At 34.3% G+C, this 20,920-nt stretch overlaps 1 protein-coding gene across 5 annotated transcripts in view; it reads left to right on the forward strand.

Annotated features, from left to right (window-relative positions):
• Positions 1-20,920, forward strand: part of SLC23A2 (solute carrier family 23 member 2) — a 108,819-nt gene that overhangs the window by 50,729 nt on the left and 37,170 nt on the right. For 4 of the 5 annotated variants that reach the window (XM_031950628.1, XM_031950630.1, XM_031950629.1 and 1 more), the window contains 2 exons: positions 4,330-4,597; positions 18,941-19,039. In XM_031950628.1, coding sequence (XP_031806488.1) covers positions 4,493-4,597; positions 18,941-19,039 — 204 coding nt within the window. In that variant the 5' untranslated portion in view covers positions 4,330-4,492. Of the gene's footprint in view, positions 1-4,329; positions 4,598-9,528; positions 10,070-18,940; positions 19,040-20,920 lie in introns of those variants that run through there. The other variant, XM_031950631.1, reaches the window with a different exon arrangement.

The raw sequence follows: 20,920 nt of genomic DNA on the forward strand, positions 1-20,920 counted from the left end.
AATAAAGCTGTTTTTTCATGTGAGACAGGAATGAAGGAGATTGTGGCAGAAGGCACATGATGATAGGAGATAACAGGAGAGAGAGAAGAGGGAATTTACACTGAGTGGTGTCAATTTTTTTTTCCTGTAAAATATGAGGCAAAGTTCTAAGCAGAAAGGAGGGAGGGGGGAAGGTCATGGAATATTTGAAAAGGAATGCAAAGTTTTGGAAGAAGCACTGTGCAGAATGGGATAGTGAGTTTTATCAAATTTAATGCAAAGTAGAATTGCCTAAGGGCCCAGTTGAGGTTGTGTAACATAAATTTGTAGGGGACCCAGTCAGAACAGTTGCATACTTTTCTTCATTTTAATTCAGAATCCCGTGTAAGAGTAAAATGAATGGTGTGAGTAATACAAGACTGAAGCTTAACTGGGAGTAATTGGTGCATAAAGGAGACTTTGAATTGGTTTACCAAGAAGTAAGTTAAGATGGAGTGAAGAAGAGAAGAGGGCTAGTGCAGGGGAGATGACCTGGGAGAGAAGGGGTCAAGGAATTAGAGGTCATAGTGTAGGTGAAGAACAGGGTTAAAGGAAGTTGGAGGGGAGAGGTAAACACCAAAAGCTTATTATCAGATAAGAGAATTTCATAATTCTTAAACATAGAAGTGATGTTCTTTCCTTCCCTTTAATTTAATTTCTTTCCATTGGTCTTTTTCTACATTCTGCAGCTATGCTCAATGCATATGTTATCTTAACTTCCATATAACAACCTTTCAGATATTTAAAGACAGAAATTGCTTTAAAATTTTCCTAGAGCACTTTATTTTGATCTCCTTTACTTCCTACCTTGCATTATTAAATAAATCTGTATATAGAACATATATTTTTCTCAACTTAACATTCCCTCCCCCAATCTGAATAGAGTATTATACTCTATGAAGGTAGAGACGTTGTAGATTTGTCTTTGAATCCCTAATAATTTAGTATGATGTCTGTTGTGTAGAAACTGAAACATTTACTTAATTGAATTAATTAAATGACGTTGGGCAAGGTGAAGTCTGGTATTCTCATTTGTAAAATGAGAATGATTACATTATTATAGGATGGTTGTGAGGAATTTTGGCCGAGGCCTGTCAATTTTATCTCTACATCTCTAAACTATTCTCCCTTCTCTTCTCTGACACTGACACCATTCTAATTCAGGTTCTTGTAAATTGTAAATACTACATTAAATCCCAAAATGACAGGATTTCAGAATTTCAAAGGACCTTAATAGGCCTTTTGCTTCAACTGCTACTGGAGCAAGAATCTTCCCTACAAAGAAATAACCAACTGGTATTGAGTTTTTACTTGAAGTGTGTGTGTGTGTGTGTGTGTGTGTGTGTGTGTGTGTGTGTGTACACGTACTATTCCTTCTGAGTCAACCTATTTTATTTTTTTACATAGGTAATTGTCATGATTTTTTTTTATACTCAAAATATTCAATTGAAAATTGATTTCGTCAATGTGGAATTCCCTCCAAAGATATAGATGCTTTTTTGTCTATGCCTCTTTCCATTCCTTCTCAGAGAATCACCTCTAATTATAAATCTAATGTGTTGGAAACTTTTTTTGCCTTTTCGGAACAGGAAATAGACTATCTTGAGTTTTCTGTTCTTGTTGCCACATAACCACTTATTTTATTTTTTGGTAGAACATTGCTTTGATGAAAATGATAGTTTGAATAGTAATAGCAAGTATTGCCTCTACTCACTTAGCATGAGAGATGAGTATACACAACAATAGTACAGTAAGAAACATAAAAACTCAAGGCAACGCTTCCCTTCAGTGTTGTATTCTGGTGTCCTTGATGTCTTTTTTGTTCTCACTGTGTTCTTGTCTTGCACCCTCTGGTCATGGTTTTTGTTGGACAACTTGTTCAGCCAAACTCTTTGGGCCTATTCTCTTTTGGGTATACCATCTCTTTCTGGGCCAGTTGGCACTACTAAAACATGCTTTTGTTAAGAGAAGTTGAGAGGAGAATAATCTCTTCTTAATCACTACACTCTGGAGGAAGCAAAAGGTTTGGGGTTTTGTTTGTTTGTTTTGCTGGTAATTGGGGTTAAGTGACTTGCTCCGGGTCACATAGCTAGTAAGTGTTAAGTGCCTGAGGCCAAATTTGAACTCAGGTTCTCCTGACTCCTGGGCTGATGCTCTATCACTGGGTCATGCAGCTGATCCTGGAAGTAGCAAAAGGAAAAAGGCCACAAATGATTCTCCATCAAGCTTAGTTCTTCCTTCACAAGTTATTGTCTTTGTGCATTATAGACGTCATTCATCATTTTCCTTGACTTTGTTTAAGGTGTTTGAGGAATTGACTAGCCCATTTTTTAAAGACTAGTACTAGGCCTTTAACCACCTAATGGCTAATCTTAAGAACTTGTCCTTATCTTCAAAAAGAACTTGAAGTGTAAATACTCCTTTACACTTTGTAAACTATGAATGGGTCACTTCCAGTTTCTGGTTCTTTCTAATTTGCAATTATTGTCATTCAGGTTATGAGCTATTCATTCCAGGTCTCAGGCCCCTCACACCATACAAAGGAGAGAGCATAAACATTTATATAGTGCTTATTAATTGTGCTAAAATTTTTTTTCCTTTTTTCTTTTTTATTTCTTTTTTTAATTTTTAATTTAATTTAATTTAATTTTTTTTTATTTAATAGCCTTTTATTTACAGATTATATGCATGGGTAACTTTACAGCATTAATTGCCAAACCTCTTGTTCCAATTTTTCACCTCTTACCCTATACCCCCTCCCCCAGATGGCAGGATGACCAGTAGACGTTAAATATATTAAAATATAAATTAGATACACAATAAGTATACATGACCAAACCGTTATTTTGCTGTACAAAAAGAATCAGATGCTGAAATATTGTACAATTAGCTTGTGAAGGAAATCAAAAATTGTGCTAAATGTTTTACAAATATAAACTTGTTTGATTCTCACTGTAATTCTTTTAAGGTGGTTGCTGTTATCCCCCTTTTATAGTTGAGGAAACTGAGGCAGACAGAGGTTACATGATTTGCTTGGAGTCACACAGTCTGCCAATTGCCTGGATTTAAGCTAAAATCACTTCTATAAGGGGAGACTCAATAGAGGTGTTAACACTTGAGCTAAACATTGAAGAATAACTGAAGTTCTGCTGGCAGAAACAATGTAGTTGACCATTTCTCTTGTTTTGGAACAACCTGAGCAAAAGTGTTGTGAAGGTAGAAAAAGCATAGAAAGTGTTTCATGAATGTCCATTTTCACTGGAAAATAGAATATGTGAGATCAGGTTAGAAGGAAGGTTGAAGTTGAACTATGTTGTGGAGAGCTTTCTGATAGATTTAAGTTTATGCTATTCTAGGATATCTCTGTCTCCGAATATGAAACTAAGGAATTTAGTCTTTGTTTTTGAATGGTGAAATAATGGAGATTATTGATATAATCATATCCAGAGAACAATCTAGCAAGAAGAATATGTAGACTGGATTGGGATGAAATAAGATACTGAGGTATAGTAGGCAGGGGAGGTGAGTGAGAAGGCTGTCCCAATAAGTCCATAAAAGAGGTTGAAAGAGCCTGAACAGTACAGTGGTAGTGGGAAATTAAATTAGGCAATGAGAGACAGAGAGAGAAAAAAGACAGAGACAGACACACACCAAGAGAGAGAGACAGAGAGGGAGGGAGAAAGGGAAAGAAAGATAGAGAGGGAGGGAGGAGGGAGAGAGGGAAAGAGAGAGACAGATAGGGAGGGAGAGAGGGAAAGAGAGAGACAGAGACAGGGAGGGAGAAAGGGAAAGACAAAGGGGGGGGGAATGGGGAAGAGGAGAGAGAAGAGGGAGGGAAGGGATTGAGATATCAGAGATTGGATTAATAGGTGTTGATGGGTTCACAAGGAGACCCTGAAGATAGATCATAAGTGGATTTAAAATCTTCCACAGAATCCTACTATGATTTTTGAGGTTAATTCAATGCCTAGGAAGTTGGGAAAAACAAGATTTTAGGCAGAATAGCATTCCCCTTTCCAAACTGAATATTGCTGTGTTCATGTAGTTTTATTACAGGGTAATTTTAATATTAGGCTACATCAAATGTAATTATCAAGATGAGATTATGACAAAGTATAATACATTCTTGTTCAGTTATTTGCTGTTTTGAGTTATCTATGCCATATTTCCCATAGTTTTTCCATTACATTTCCAAATATTAGTTAGACACTCTTCTAAGTACATATAATATGCAGTTTTTATTTTCTGAACTACTGAACTTTATATTTCTGAATATTTCTGCATATTTGACTTCTTTTCTTCCTCTTCTAGGTCCTAAGACGTAGTGCTAATGGAACGAGATGCTTCTCTGAGGACTTAGTGATTCAGACTTTGGAAGAGCTGCTGTTTGAATCTATCACACTCCTCATATAGTTACCCTACAGCTCTATCTTCTGGAACCAAGCTGCTCTGCAAACATTTATTTTTCTTAATAATGGGTATTGGCAAAAACACCACATCAAAATCAGTAGAAACTGGAAGCTCTACTGAGGGCAAATATGAAGATGAAACAAAGCATCCTGCTTTCTTCACTCTTCCGGTAACAGTACTTAATGACCTTCTTAGAGCATTAACTAGTTTCAGTATTTAATCAATATAATATCTCAAATAATTGCATTTTCATCCAAAGATAAGTCATTGAAAGAAGAGAGTGATGTTTTGGGTTATGAGAATTGCTTTGGTGTTGGTGGTTATTTTGGACTTTTCCTTTTTAGCCCGGTTTTACTTATAAAAAGTGCTTATTGGGAATTTTACCTACAAAAATGCTTTTTGGGAATTAAATTCCGGAAGGAGGCATTTTTAATGTATTATCATTAAAAACTTAGAGGTAGTTAGGTTACAGTGTGGAAAAGTTGAGGCTTAAATTTATCAGTAAAAATGTTGATAGGATATTATTCAACTTTTGTACTTGAACTACAATTAAGGAAATGAATGGATTTTATTGTTCAGAATACAAATGTTCATAATTAAAGGTGAAATAATTTTATCTGAATAAGTGATATCAACCAGATATGATAGATTACCTTGATGTATTATATATAATACCAACATTATTTTCAAGATTCAGGATAATCTGGCCGGTTTAAAATTACCTTTAAGTGGTTATGTTCTTAAAATCTCTTTAATGGTTTGCCTTAAGATTTCTCTGGTATTGCCTTTTATACCAGTGAAGATTTTCCTGTGCAAGGTTGTCAGTCATTATTTTCCCTGATGTGATTAAATATCAAGCATAACAACACTTTAGAGTGCTCTGTAAAATAATGTGGCATTAGCTTTAGTAATATGGTTATAGCTCTGCATTTAAAAATGCTTGGAAATAACCTTCAGTATTTGAATTTGTTTTTGTATTTTTGCTGTTTCCTTTACCTTATTATACCTTTAATTACTAATTGATTTAAAATGTGGTCTTGTTACTTTTCTCCAAAAGTTGGCTAGGAAGTAAAAATACTCATGAAGAATCTAATAATACTGTGTTAAGAGGAGATGTGAGAACAGTTGTTGGAGGGAATACCCACATTGATGAAATCATGGATCCTATTGATATTTTAACCATACAATATCATACTCAGACTTAATGTAGAACTTGATAACTGGTGGGATGGGGGAGAGTGGGATATAAGAAAGAAACAACAGTTCTGCAATTACTCTAGTCTTACATTAAAGTTATAAAATAGAGAGCAGAAATATCAGTAAAGATCAATGAATTGTCACCCTCAAAGCTTTTTTAGTGAAAACATGATAAAATGAAATGAAATTAGAATGAAGCATATATTTTTGGTCTGAAGATAAGGATGTTCACAATGGAATGGAAACTATCAACAAGCATTTAAGTACCTGTTGTGTGACAGGCAGTATGTAGGGGCATTGGGGATATAAAGACAAAACTGAAGTAGTTCTTGCCCTAAAGAAGGCTTATGTTTTAGTGAAAGAACACAACTATAAATATATAACTATATGTAAAATAAATGCTGTTGATTTTTGAAGGGTTGAGGGAAGCATTAGTAGCTGGAACAAGGGAGAATCATGAAAATCCTTGTGTAGATGTTGATGTTTGATTTGAGATTTGAAGGAAATAAGACATACAAGATAAGAGAGATGAAAACATGTTACAGCCTTGATGGATGGTAGCCAGTGTTCTGTATCTTTGGGACTAGCCAAGTATCTGAAGGATTGTCATGTAGATATTCAGCTCTGACCCAGAAGACAGAATGAGGAGCAATGAAAGTTCCAGAGAGACAGATTTGAGCTCAAGATTAGATTAAACTTTATAACAATTAGCACTATTCAAGAGTAGGATAGATTGCTTAGGAATTTCTTTATCATTGAAAATTTTCAGATGGGAGCTTGATATCTTCCTTTATCTAGGCTCCTTCCTCTTAGAATCCTTACCTTCTGCTTCCTAAAGGGAGCTTTTCTTGATTCCTCTAGTTTTAAATGTTCTCCTTCTCACATTATGTATATATATATCTGTGTAGATATTGTGTTTCCCTGGTAGAATACAGTAACCTTGAGAACAAGGATTACTTCATATTTTTGTTCTTTACCTATAGCATCTAACAGAGTGCCTGGATCCATAGTATCCTGATACCAGGTCCTCTCTTTGAAAATGAAAACAACACCTTGCCTTAATCACAGAGTGGGTGCAGTCTCAGTCAAACTGAGACCTGTTGAAGTCCTTAACTTGGCCTTTTCAAGGCCAGGGTCTCCCATTGCTTCCAGGGCCATCGGATCTATATCTGGCCACTGGGCCCAGATGGCTCTGGAGGAGAAAATGAGGCAGGTGACCTTGTCCAGCTCTCCCCACATAATTCACTTACATGTCATGGCATCATCTCCCTGATACCATTGTCCTTTTCAAGAAGGAATAACAATAATAATAGAAAGTCCTTAGTAGGTTAAAAGTAAAAAAGAGTTTTGGGTGGAAACACTGAGAAGTTAAATGACTTGTTCAGAGTAACATGGGTAGTCAGTGCTAGAACTGGTATATTCAGGAACTGAGCTGGAGGAAGAACAAAGGAATAAGCCTGTTTCACTGTCCTGCTTCTTCAAGTGGAACTTTTCTTTTTTTTTTTTTTTTAATTTTTTTTTTTTATTTAATAGCCTTTAATTTACAGGATATATACATGGGTAACTTTACAGCATTAACAATTGCCAAACCTCTTGTTCCAATTTTTCCTCTTACCCCCCCCCCCCCCCCTCCCCTAAATGGCAGGATGACCAGTAGATGTTAAATATATTAAAATATAACTTAGATACACAATAAGTATACATGACCAAAACATTATTTTGCTGTACAAAAAGAATCAGACTCTGAATTATTGTACAATTAGCTTGTGAAGGAAATCAAAGATGCAGGTGTGCATAAATATAGGGACTGGGAATTCAATGCAATGGTTTTTAGTCATCTCCCAGAGTTCTTTCTCTGGGCATAGCTAGTTCAGTTCATTACTGCTCCATTAGAAATGATTTGGTTGATCTCGTTGCTGAGGATGGCCTGATCCATCAGGACTGGTCATCATCTAGTATTGTTGTTGAAGTATATAATGATCTCCTGGTCCTGCTCATTTCATCAAGTGGAACTTTTCAGGAGGAACTCACAGGTCCTTTGAAATAAGCAATAGTTATTTTCTGTAATTTCTTATAGTCAAAAGTTGTGTCTTCTAGAAGTACAGGGGGTTGAATCTAGTGTTCATAGCCCAGTAACTCTCTAGTTAGAATATATAATGAGAGGAAAGCAGGTAGTCTTTGAAAAAGCATTGTTATATGTAATTGTAGAAATTAGAATCCATGGTCATAATAGCAGAATAGGGAAAATAGAATCTTTAACCTTCAAGTAAATCATGTTAAAATAAACCTGTCATCTATTTTTGAAGGAAGTAAATGGTAGACTTTGGAATTCATGTGAATGAAAGATAGCAATAACTTAGAACAAATAACATAGTAGAAATTGTTGAAGAGCTATAATACTTTCAGTAAAGTACCGCCAGGAAAAGATAACGTGTAAACTGTGCAGTTCCAGTGTATGGATTAGTATCTTATTGACTGTTTGAACCTTTTGGGCCTCCAAAAGAAACCAAGTTAATATCCTGAACTAAATGAATACTGGCATAGACACAGATACGTAATACAATCCACTGTTTGTTTGAGCAAGGTCAGTATTTTACTGAACTCCAGGTTTGAGGAAATATTTTTAAATTGCTTAAGCTTTTACTTCCCCCACCTTTAAAAACCATTTGTCTAGGATTATTTATACCTTTGTTTTGGAGGAAAACGGCTTATTTAATGGAGAAAAGGAAGGGTGTGTGTGTGTGTGTGTGAGAGAGAGAGAGAGAGAGAGAGAATATGAATGTGTATGTATGTATGGGGGGGTGGTTATGTACCATATTACTTAGAGTGGTATAAAAAGTGAATTTGGGGGGGGTTAGCCTAATCAAACAAAAAATAAAGAGTGATAGTAGGATGGGTTACAGAAGAAAATATATCTAATGGTATTAAGTAAAGTTCATATTTGTATAATAGCACTATGAATTTTATAAATCATATTATTCATAATAATTTTTTGAGATGACAGTTGGAAACAGTATTATGTTCATTTTATAAAAAGGTGTCCATTCACAACTAATGAGTGATATAGCTAGTATTTGAAATTAGTTCTAACTCCTGGTGTACTGATAGTCTTTCTGTTAGGCAGTGCCACTAATGTTAATATCATTGAACTTATTAGTTTGAGGTTTTCTTAATATATTTTATATCTTTGTTAAGATTTCTGCGGTATTATTTTGTTTTCTTTCTCCTTTTTTTTTCTTTTTGATCTGATTTTTCTTGTGCAGCATGATATTTGTGGAAATATGTTTAGAGGAATTGCACGTCTAACATATTTGATCACTTGCCGATTAGTGGAGGGGGCGAGGGAAAGGAGGAAAAAAAATTAAAACACAGGGTTTTGTAGGGGTGAATGTTGAAAATAATCCATGTATATATTTTGAAAATAAGAAGTTATAATTTAGAAAAAGAATTCCACAATACTAAAGATGTTGAATTGAAGAACATAAGAATCTTTCCTTAAAGATAAAGCCATAGTTATAAGTAATCGTTTTTAAAATTCCATCCTCCAAAAGTCACATTTGATGAACCTGAAAATTTCATATTTTAGTGCAGTTGGGGGTTTTCAAGCTGGGCAAAATGAGGCATCTAGACCATTTGCTTTGGCATCTTTGAGCATGGAAATAATTTCCAAATCTCATCTTTTGATAAAGAGTGGTTCCATGTTCACGCATAATAATTAACTTTGTTAAAAGTAGTAAAAGAAGCTAAATATTTTCTTTATTAGTTGCCAGTTTGTTGTAACTCCAGATGAAAGAATTTGACTTCTCAGATTTTTTTTCCTCTGTATTTAGGGGAAAAAATTATAAAATTTTGACCTTTGTTTATTGTTCTTATTTTGAAACTTCTAAAATCTTATATAGACCATAAGTGGTAGAAATTTGGAGTTCATCAAAGAACACTTGGTTTAATTTCCTCTCCCTTCTTTATTTATATTTGGACTTTTCCTTTTGTTATAAATTGATGCTTAAAACTTAAAGTGAAAGAATTTGGTGTTTTTAGGAGTGAAAATAGTGTTCTCATTTTTAAATTCTAAAACAGGAATACTAAGATAGCAGCAGCTAGGTTTGAAATAGTTATTTGATTAGGTGATTGCATGGGAGAATCAAGACTAAGAAAGAAATGAAGAAATATCTGCTATATAGAAAGACTAATTATAATCATGATAAAGAGACCTAAAAGAAAATAGTAAACCCAATATTCCAGATTTGGGAGGAGCCACATAATTAACTGTGGGAAAGAAAGTCTAATTGTAGGTGGGACTTAGGATTGTAGAATTTTAAAAGAGAGATTTAGGAGCTCAGAGTACTTATTGAAAGAGCACAGTGATTCAGCCTTCGGGAAACTAGGCTAAGGATTACAAGAGGTAGAACCTTGAGGACTGATGGATAAATGGAAAGGGAGTGAGGTAAGTAGTGGGAAGGTCATAGTGGATAATAATGACAAATATCAAAACCTAAGAGGATATAGAATATAGGAAAGGCTATGTATGGGGGGGGGGGGGTTTATTTCAGAGAAATGACAGGATTTGTGATAAATCATTTAACAATTTTCTAGTAACAAATTAAAAAAAATAATTTTTTCCTTGTAAACTATAGAGGAAAGAAGTTAAATCATGGATTGGTAAAAGTCTCCTTTTTAAAGGAAATACAAAATGCTGAATTCTTTGTATTATTAGATGCTCTGCCTTAGATCATCAACCAAATCCCTTAACTTATTAAAAAATTCCAAAATATTTTTCCCCTTAAAATTCGTTCCTGATTCTATAGTTTCTGTGTAACAGTAGATTATTAATTTTGGCTATATATTGTATGAGAATAGTGTATTTATCAGTATTGAATTTTGCATTCATCCAAAAGCATTTATTAAGGACCAGCTAAGTAGCTTTGTTCTAGGTTCTGGAGCTGAAAAAGAAAAGGAAACCTCTCTTCTCAGCCCACTTATAGTTGAAGGAAAACATGGTCTATGTGTACATATATGTGTACTATGTGTGTGTGACTATGTGTACATACAAGGAAAACAGATTAGCTAGAGAAACCTGGGAAGTGTCATGGAGGAGGTGGTGTTTGAGCTAATCTTTGGAGAAAGCTAGGAATTCTGAGATGAGCATGCTATAAGTGTCAGGGCAGGAGTAAGAATGTTGTGCACAATAAATTAAAAAAAAAACAAAAAACAGGAGAGAAGTGAGCTTGGCTATACTGTAGAGTTCTGTAAAAGTAGTAATGTGTAACAAGATTAGAACACCGGGCAGGAAGCAGATTCTGAAAGGCTTTCTTGCCAGAATAGTTAGTATTTATAGGGGAGTGATATCATCAGACCTGTATGCTTTGGGAATATCACTTTGACAGCTCTGTGGAGAATGAATTAGAAGGATAATAAGCATATTAGTTCTGAAGGTGGTAAACCAATCTAAAAAGTGCCTGAAGGATGCTGGATATAAAACACTTAGGATAATGCTTTTCACGGAGTACAGGTGCTATATAAATCCTAGTAATTATTATTAGTAGTAAGAATTGGTTTCCCATTGTTTTACATAATAGTTCAGTGCCCCTTGTATTACCTAAAATAATAAGTTTAATTTGTTGATGTTTTTAAACAAAGAATTTCACTTGTAGTGTGGTTTAAGGAAAGTTAGCATCTTTTAGTTAGTTTCACACTTGAATATACACTGTACCTGGCACATAATGGGTGTTTAATAAATATTTTTTAAATATTTCCACATCCCATATCTTGAAATACGTCACCTGAATTTCTTGTAAAAGAATATTTGAAGAATAAGAAATATTGGAAGAGATTTACAACATTCACAATGGCTATAACAATATACTTAGGAAAAAGAACAAATGAATAGAATACTATGTAATTATTAATGTAATATACTTGCTTCTCTTCATTATAAGATAGAGGTAGACCATTGCATATATTGTCAAACATAGTCATTTCTTTTTTTTTTTCTTTTTCTTTTTTTTTTTTTTTTAATCTTTGGTAGAAAAGGAAGGCTTGTTGAGGGTAGTACAGATACACAGACACATACAGATACACACAAATTGATAATGATTTAAACCAAAACAAATTAAAACATTCTCCCCACCTTTCTTTGTACTATCATCTCTACTATCTCATCCCACTCCTTCAGTTACTCATTCAGAAAGCATTTACTAAGTACTCATTTTTTATTTTTAAGCACTCATTTTCAATAAATGATACTAGATGCTTAATGAAAGTGTTCCCTTCAGGAACATAGCTTCTACTGGGAGAAGCAATATATACCCACTTAAGTTAAACAAAATACACATAAAGTAGCTGGGGGTAGGATTTACTAAATCAAGTGTAGTTTATTTGGGAGGGGATTTAAGGAGAGCTCTAAAGGGAGCTAAGGATTTCAGTACATTATGTTCCAGGCAAAGAAGACAACCTGTGTAAAGGAATGGAAAAGGGGGATAGTCCTTATGCATGAGGAGCAGCAAGCAGGCCTACTAGGTTGTGTCAGAATGCTTAGGGAAGATCACTCTATGAAGATAAATGGGAGTTAACTTGTCAAGGAGCCTTTAAAAGCCAGGAGATAAGACATATGAGATCAGGCATATGCTTTGGAAATATCACAATACATTATTGTCTTGGTAGCACCTAGCATGAAGTTGAGAATAGATTGAATTGTTGAGGTTAAATATAGGAAGGCTATAATCTAGTCAAGAGATAATGAGAACCTCAAGTAGAGTGATGCTTGTGAGATTACTAAGACAAGTCAGAGATGTTATAGAGGTAGAATCCAGAAGACTTGACAACTGATTAGATCAGAGGCGTCCCAGATGATTCTGTGGTTATAAACTTGAGTAATTAAAAGGATGGTGATATCCTTGACAGATACATGAATATTAGGAAATTGGGAGTGGTGAGGATATTGAGTTTTGTTTTGAGTATATTGAGATGTTTAATATACATATTCAGTTGGAAATTTAGGACTGGAACTCAGGATGAGAGGTTTATAAATGTGAACTTGGAAGTCATTTGCCTAGAAATGATAATTGAATAAATGATAACCACTGAATTTATCAAGAAAAGAGTGTGTGTGTGTGTGTGTGTGTGTGTGTGTGTGTGTGTGTGTGCGCAGAGAGAAAAAATTAGAATCCAGAATGGAAACTTGTTTCTCTGACTTCAAGGTTGCAGGGCAGAGTGGGGAGCAAGACAATCTAGTAAGAGAGCTAGCTAGGAGAGAGCAATGTCATAAAAACTTCACTTTTCTCTTTAATTTTGTCATGAATCTTTATTCTAGAACTCTTCACCTTCTGACAGTCATGAAACTTCGGGTCTATCCAGAAGAATTTTGGGGTCCCACTCCAGTGGGGGGTTCTCCTTTTATGCCTTCTAACTCACTGGGCCATGAAGGCAGAATTGGCCACCTCATGATTCCTCACTATTATTTTCATTCTTTCTCTCTTGCCATCTCTGTGCATTCTTTCTTATTTTGAGGTTAATTTGATCTTCTTTATGGATATGTTAAAAAAAAAAAAATCCTTCCCTTTGTATATCTTATTTCTAGAGAAACTGATGTGCCAGTTTTTCCCTGAACTCATATTACATTCCTCTATGTTTGTGCAGGCTGATCGCCCAGGCTTAAATGTATTTCTTCCTTACCTCAATCCTCAAAATCCTAAGCTTCCTTAAAATGTCAGTTTTGATATCAAAACTTGTCATCAGACTCTATGGCTCTTCTTTCCAAGTTATTAACGGCCTTTCCCCTCAAATTACTATGTATGCTTGTTAGTCATCCCCCTCTTTCTCAATCAAAATGTTAGCTTCTTTGGGACAGGGATTACTGAATGTTCTTTTCCTCTAAAAAGTATCTTGAAATTGATGTTTGGAAAAAAAAAAAAAAAGAAATTGATGGTTGGCAAATGTTTATTGAATTCTAGCTTTTTCCAAAAAAACATGAATTGACTGAAACTGCTCTTTCTAAAACTACTAGTAATTCCCTAATTTTCAAATCAGGTGATATTTTCCTCAGTTCTCTTGAGCTCTGCAACACTGGCAGTTGTTGACTATCCTTTGTTTTTTGGAATTTTTCTTCTCTTGGAATTTTCTCTGGAATTTTCTTCTCTTTTGGAACTCCAAATCCAGTTTGACCATGTTAACTCCTACTTAATAAATTCCTACAGTTTCCTGTTGCCTTTAGGATCAAATAAAAAAAAATTAGGCATTAAAAATTATTTACATACTGGCCCCTTCTTACTATTGTACTCTTCTTATACTTTACTTCTCTTCATAAACTCTGCTATCCAGCCAAAGTGACCTTACTTGCTGTTCCTTTTATACAGTGCTCTATCCTTCATCACCGTACTCACTTTAGTGAAGATCACTAAACCTTAGCCTCTTTGAGAAACTGATTCCCTGAAAGATGCAGCTCTGAGTGCAAGCTTTTCCTGTTTTCTGATCCCCCAAGGTATCAATGCCTTCCTTTCTGAGGTTAATTTGTATTTGTTTTATGTGTATTTTGTGTGTCTGTATTTCTGTGCATCCTGGGTCCATGCTAGAATGTCACTTCCTGGAGCCAGGAGCTGTTTTTGCTTTTCTTCAGTGTCCTCAACACTTAACCTAGATCTTTGCACATAGTATTCACTTAAATGTTTGTTGATTAATTCTGTTGAGTGCCCTTCCTGCTGTTAATCTTTGATAAAGATTTTGGAAAAAGTTGGGAGTACATTAAAGAGATAGGTAGAACTATGTAGTGGACAGAACTGGATTGAGGAGACCTGAATTCTGTGCTTGCTTTAGTGTCTAATTGGCTGTGTATCCTTGGTGTCAAGTCTTTTTCATTTCTCTATGTATACCTGATAGGGGTGTTATAAAGCCCAGCTTCTTAAACTGTAGTTCAAGACCCTATATAGGGTCATAATAGCTGAATGTGGAGGCTGCAAAACAGATAAATACATGTATACACACACACACACACACACACACACACACACACACGATCATGTAAAAATTTCTCATACAAAAGGGTCATGAGTGGAAAAAAATTTTAAATTCAGGAAGTATTACAAAAATGTGACTTATTATCTCTCTCCTAATATCAGGTTGCAATTTCTTAATTTTTTCAAATATTTTCTTTTCATTTATTCTGAAAAGATGAAAGTCTTCCAGATAAAATCTTCCAGATTTCATCATGGTTTGTTGAAAGGTGCTAGTTACTTAGTGGTAGAACATTTTAAAAATAGGTTGTAAACTTGGTTTCTTTACAACATGAAATTATTTGCTTCTAAGATTTTATATTTGCTTCTTCTAAGAGTGTTCACTATACATTCAAAATTGATTGGAGCCACAAAAAAATTGCATCATAGTTTTCTAGAATGACAGTTGATAGGCAATTAATTAATATCTCATTATGTGTCTTAACAAGGTCAAAAAATATATTTTCTTTCATTGTACCTCTTGTCAATGAGAGGTAGATTTTTTTTGTCCTTGGCCAGGAACTCTTGAGAGTCCTCCCAACACAAGTTGATTCTCTTGTTAAGGTAAAAATAGGTTATCTTTTGCCTTAATTTTTTTTATAATAATAATATCTTCAAATATTTTTGTGGCAATATAAAGAATAAATAAAAATAACAACAATTTATACATCAGAAACAAGCAGATCTGGAAACTCTGATCAACTCAATGACTAATCATAATTGGAGAGGAATGAGAATTAAGCATGCTATTCACTTCCTGACAGAAATCTTTGACTTAGGGTACAGATTGAAAACAGAAAATTTAATTTTAAATAATGATAAAAAGATATAAGGTAATATAGGATACAGAGCTTAAAGAGACTAAAAATAATTTCTTTCCTGCCATATAGAGAGCACTTTTCTTTTAATTAGACCAGTATGTTTATCAATATGGGACTCTCCCTAGGAGGAACACCCTCAACAACAAAAATCAAAACCTCTGCAATTTATAGCCTTATATAAGAGTACGGGAAGCTAAAAGGTTTGTTCAGGGTCATACAACCAGTGAGGATCCCAGATCTTCCTCCCTCTGAGGCCATCTCTGTGTCACAATTTTTTATAGATTGCATAATAAAGGAAGGAATTAGAAAGGAAGAAATTAGAAACGAATGATTGAGATATAAGGCAGTATCTTGAAGCTGCTCCTTAATTCTTACCTAGCATTTAATCACTGAAGGGGGTATTTGCCAGAAGAGCTGAGGTCTGCAAAGGCCTTATCTCCCAAAGGCTGAGGTCTTTTACTGCACTTGGGCCTTCCCGGGGATTCTGAAACAAGCATAGCCCAGCCTCAATAAAATCCAGTTCACAGCAACAATAAGAAGTTTTTGTTTATTGAGGAAAATCGAACAAAAGCCACATTTTTGTAGCCTTTCAGAGTTTGCAAGACATCTTACTCCTTAGGGCCCTGTCAGGAACACAGGGAAAGATAGAATTCCCATTTTATAGCAGAGGAAAATGAGATTAGAAGCCTGTTACTTCACTTTCAGTGAGTGGTCTGTGATCATGGAGATAGTTATTTATTTCAAGTCTTATGTTTTATCAATTACATAGTAGTGCTTGGTAAAGGCTCAGGAGGAGAAGAGGCTGGATGGAATTTGGGGTCAGGAAGCCCCGAGTCCAATGTGTCCTCCCATGCTATGACCTTGAACTAGTCATTTTAACTCATTGCTTCATTGTCCTTATTTGTAAAATATACATTAAATTATGTATATTTGTATAAAATACATATAACAACAGAACAGATTTCCGAAGGTTTTTGTGAGGATCAAGTAAAATCCTGTTTATAAAGAACTTTGTTTACCTTAAAATACTATATAAATCCTAGTTCTTATTATTATAATACTCATCTATTAGTTGTTACTTAAGAGTGCATTTTTAGACTGTGTGACCTGGGCAAGTCACTTAACCCCAATTGCCTCAGCAAACAAAAAAAAAAGTGTATTTAGAGATGGGATGGTGAGAAGAGAGGAGGAGGAGGATCTAGATTTGTGATTTTATTAGTATAGGAACCCCTAAAGTGGTACTTCTTTAACTTCTAATTGGCAGCCTTGGAATACTGAAAACATAATTGATTTACTGGATATTTTTATAAACCGTATTCAGTTACTATTTATCAACAGTTTTTTTCTTATAAAATTACTTACATAGATTATGGGTGCTCCAGGGACTTAGTTTTAAAACCATAAATCTTATTTTTTAATAGGTTATCTTAATGAAACCCAGTGATATTATTGTATTATTCTCATAGGGAAAAAATGAATAAAACCAACTTAATATATATCTGTTGTCCAAAAAGTAATACACCTTATTGAGTATCTAATAAATATTGATTGGTAGTGAAATTAGGCGTAGTATCGAGCTGTTTGGATTCTTGAGTACTTTAGTGAAGGAAAAATGAAATGGGAGATGAGATGAAAGTACATCTTATACCACTTGACGATCTCCACCCTCCCAAATTGTAATACTTTGCTATTGCTACATAAGAACAAATTCTCATTGAAGAAGTAAAATGGCAATGGAAGTTTTTTATTAACTAAAGTAATACCATAAATAACATTATTATAAAAGACATTGTTAATATTTAGACAAACTTCCCCCCCCCAATAGTATTTTATCTTCCTAAATACATTTTAAAGATAATTTTCAGCATTCATTTTTGTAAGATTTTGTGTTGCACATTTTTTCTCCTTCCCTCCCCAAGATAGCAAGCAATCTGATGTTATAGGTCACACATGTATGTACAGTTCTTTTAAACATATTTTCATATTTGTCATGTTGTATAAGAAGAGTCTGGCCAAAAGGAAAATAATCAGGAAAAAGAAAAGAAAAAAAAAAGGATGAAAATACTATGCTTTGATCCACCTTCAGAGTCCATGGTACTTTCTCTGAATTCCGTTGACATTTTCCATCCAAAAGACTAACTTTCTAAGAAAATTTGTTAACATTGAAATAATATTTTAAAATTAACCTTTTAAATTAGTACTGCCCAGCAGTTTTAATGGCACTTCCTCCATAACCTTATAGATCTTAAAACTTTTACCCAGTGAATTGACTTTAAAATTAAATTATATTGTGTTTTAAGTTTTTTTAAAACTATTTGAAAAATATATTAAAGTTGATGGATTTTATAAGGTTAACATACTTCATTGCTCACCCCACTTCCTTTCCATTATAGGATAGTTGATGAAAATGAAAGAGGCCCACCGGGAGCCCACTTGAGCTCCTCCCCCCTACCCTGAGGACCACTCTACCACAAGGGTTCTCTTCTTTTAAGAAGTTCCCTTCCCTTCACAATTCTAAACATGCTTTCCCCTCTGCTAGTCCTATTTGTCAAAGCAAGTGCCTTATCCTCTTTTGCCTAATCTTGATCTTTGCATCTTTTTTTAAATAATTCCTTCTTTTCCCCACTGCAAGTCCCTATAAAAGATGAATCTGGGGAAATGGGAGAAGAAACTCTAGCTGCTAGCATGTATAATTCACTCACTTCCTAAGTTGGGGATTGCTTATTTTAGTAGTATTTGTCCATTTCCTTGGGTGTAAGACAAGTGAAGGAGCAGTCTGATTTGCTGGTCAGTTCCAACAATTCCTTATTGGCACTAAATTTATAAAATTTATATTTTAGGTTTTGTGCAGCATCATAAGATTAATCATAAAAAATGAAGACTAGTTTAAGTCAATATGGGATTTAAAATTGAATCTGTTTTAGCCCTGTGGATTGGTTGTGAGTTTTGTTTTTATTTTAGTTTTGGAAGAGTACTGCTCATGCCTCTTACCTTTTTAATAGGTCACGTACTGTTCATAGTATGACTTGGAATAGAATCTCAATAATAAAACTGGCGTCAAGTTAATTAGCAAATTTAGTGTAGTAAGCAGTAATGTTCTTTTAGCTAATGAATGTTGATACAGAACTGAGATGCTTAGCAGGGAACACATATTCTGTGAATGTTTTGTTTTGTGGGTGAACAGTTGTTAAGAGCCAAATGTGCTTTTGTAAGAACCTATGGGAGGATTTAAAATTTTACTTTTGGCTAAAATGATAGAATATTTATTTTACTGTTAAATATTTTTTTTAAATGTATGTTTGGAGTAAGAAATTACAGTGATGGTTTGGTTACTTTTTCACGATGCATTTTTAGACTAAATTAGCTATTATTTTAAGATCTTTGACAAACTTTAAAATCTGTCCTAGCCTTTTGGTTTTAATAGGATTTGCCTAAAAGCTTTACATTGATTTATTTACAGAAAGCATAGTAAATTGAAATAACAATTTAATGGAATATATTTCTCTTTAGGTGGTGATAAATGGAGGTGCCACAACAAGTGGTGAACAGGATAATGAGGATACTGAGCTAATGGCAATCTATACTACAGAAAATGGCATAGCTGAAAAGGTATTGTTTTTCTCTTGTACATCAAACCTTTCTTCTTCTATAGCAAAGCAGATGTCTTGAATTTGATTGATAATTACTTTTTCATCCTTTTTCTTTGTCTCTTCCTTTTCACCTCTCTGAATAAACATAATACACACATTTTACGTTTTTATGTATTTCAAATCTGACCGGAAATAGAATTAAACAATGCCAAGTTGTTTTTCTCTGGAGATGGTGGCTCTTACTGTGTTTAAACCATTTGCTAGCTGATCTCCTTGTAGAAGAATATCATGTATATCCAAATTCTTCTTTTGAAAAGGAGCAGTACTTGAGTCAGAAAGACCTGAGTTTAAATCCTCATTGATGTGTAAACATAGGGCAGGTCACTTAAATTAAAGATCTCATTTTCCTCAAATGTAAAATAGATGCCTATTATAGTGATGCCTGTATTACTTAACTTCACATGGTTAGTGTTAGGCAAATAAATTAATGCATGGGAATCATTTTGCAACCCTTAAAGCTATTAGTAAGGGAATAGTTCAAAAGGGTACTGAAGCTGCCCTTGCTTATATTTAAATTTTTGCTAAGGATTTTCATTTTTACTCAGGGTTTACAATAAAATTCATAGTATAAAATTAAACTTTTTGTTTGTTTGTTTTTGCTGAGGTTATGGTGTTAAGTGATTTGCCCATGGCCACACAGCTAGGAAGTGTTAAGTGTCTGAGATCAGATTTGAACTCGGGTCCTCCTGACTTCAGGGCTGGTGCTCTATCCATTTTACCATCTACCTGCCCCTGAAATTAAACTTTTTTTTTAAACAAAAACAGTTCATTAACATTATCTTATACAAACATATATTGAATATACATATAAAATTATTTTTGCTACTCTTTAAAGACTCCTTGCTTGTTCATTTATATGTGGATAAATAGACATATGCTGATTTGGAATTTGAATCCTAATATTCAACTTGCTATCTGTGACAGCGTCATAATATGTAAAATGAAAATCATAATAATTGTATGAATTCTATGACTAGGCTGGGAAGTAGATGCTCTGCAAACTTTGAAAAGCTATGCAAATAAAAATGTGTCACAGCTAAATCTGTATTCTCTTCTCCTTTTGTTGTCTTATTTGTTTTATTTTACATCCTGTGACTGAATGTCAGAGTAGTTTTACTTTGTTACATTGATGAAACCATAGTCTTATCTTTGTGGATACTCCACCCACTCAAGCAATTTGGAAAATGATTCATTCCTTATTGTCCAATGTGATTCATGTCCATGTTTTTCCTTTCTGTTTTTATTTTTATTTGTTTCAAACTATTTTGCTTAGGCTGTAGGTGCAGTGGCTAATCATTGGTCCAATCCCAAAGCAGTTTTGACTTGTTTTGTTTCTTTTCTGAGCCAATTTGGTCCTACATAGGTAACTGATGTCCCCTCCCCCTTGCTTATCCGGGCTCATTGTTGTATTGAAGTCAAACTTTGTATAAGCATGCATTAGTTTAGGACTCCAAAGCGGAAACCGTCCACCAGTCTCTATCTCCCTGATTAGCAGGGATTCTAGGCATGTACTTCCATGTCCAAATCTTCTATAGATGATATTCCAAACATGTGGGGGCTCTTTCTCTGGGCTTTTAAATATTTTATGACTTTCAGAATAATCATTATTTAGGCAGTCCCATTTTCTATCATCCTTTTCCTTTTCTGATTGTGCATGTATTCAGTATTCTTACAAAGTGCTTCCCCCCCCCCCCAAATAACCCCAAAATGTAAATAATAAAAATAATTATTTCATCATTTAATGGATGAGGAAAGTCAGATAGTTTCTGAGCCAGGATTTGAACCTGAGTATTGAAGAATACTTTTTGTAATGTACTACACTGACTTGTGGCTTTGTTAT

The sequence above is a fragment of the Sarcophilus harrisii genome, chromosome 2 (assembly GCF_902635505.1).
Source record: "Sarcophilus harrisii chromosome 2, mSarHar1.11, whole genome shotgun sequence".
NCBI classification, from domain to species: Eukaryota; Metazoa; Chordata; class Mammalia; order Dasyuromorphia; family Dasyuridae; genus Sarcophilus; species Sarcophilus harrisii.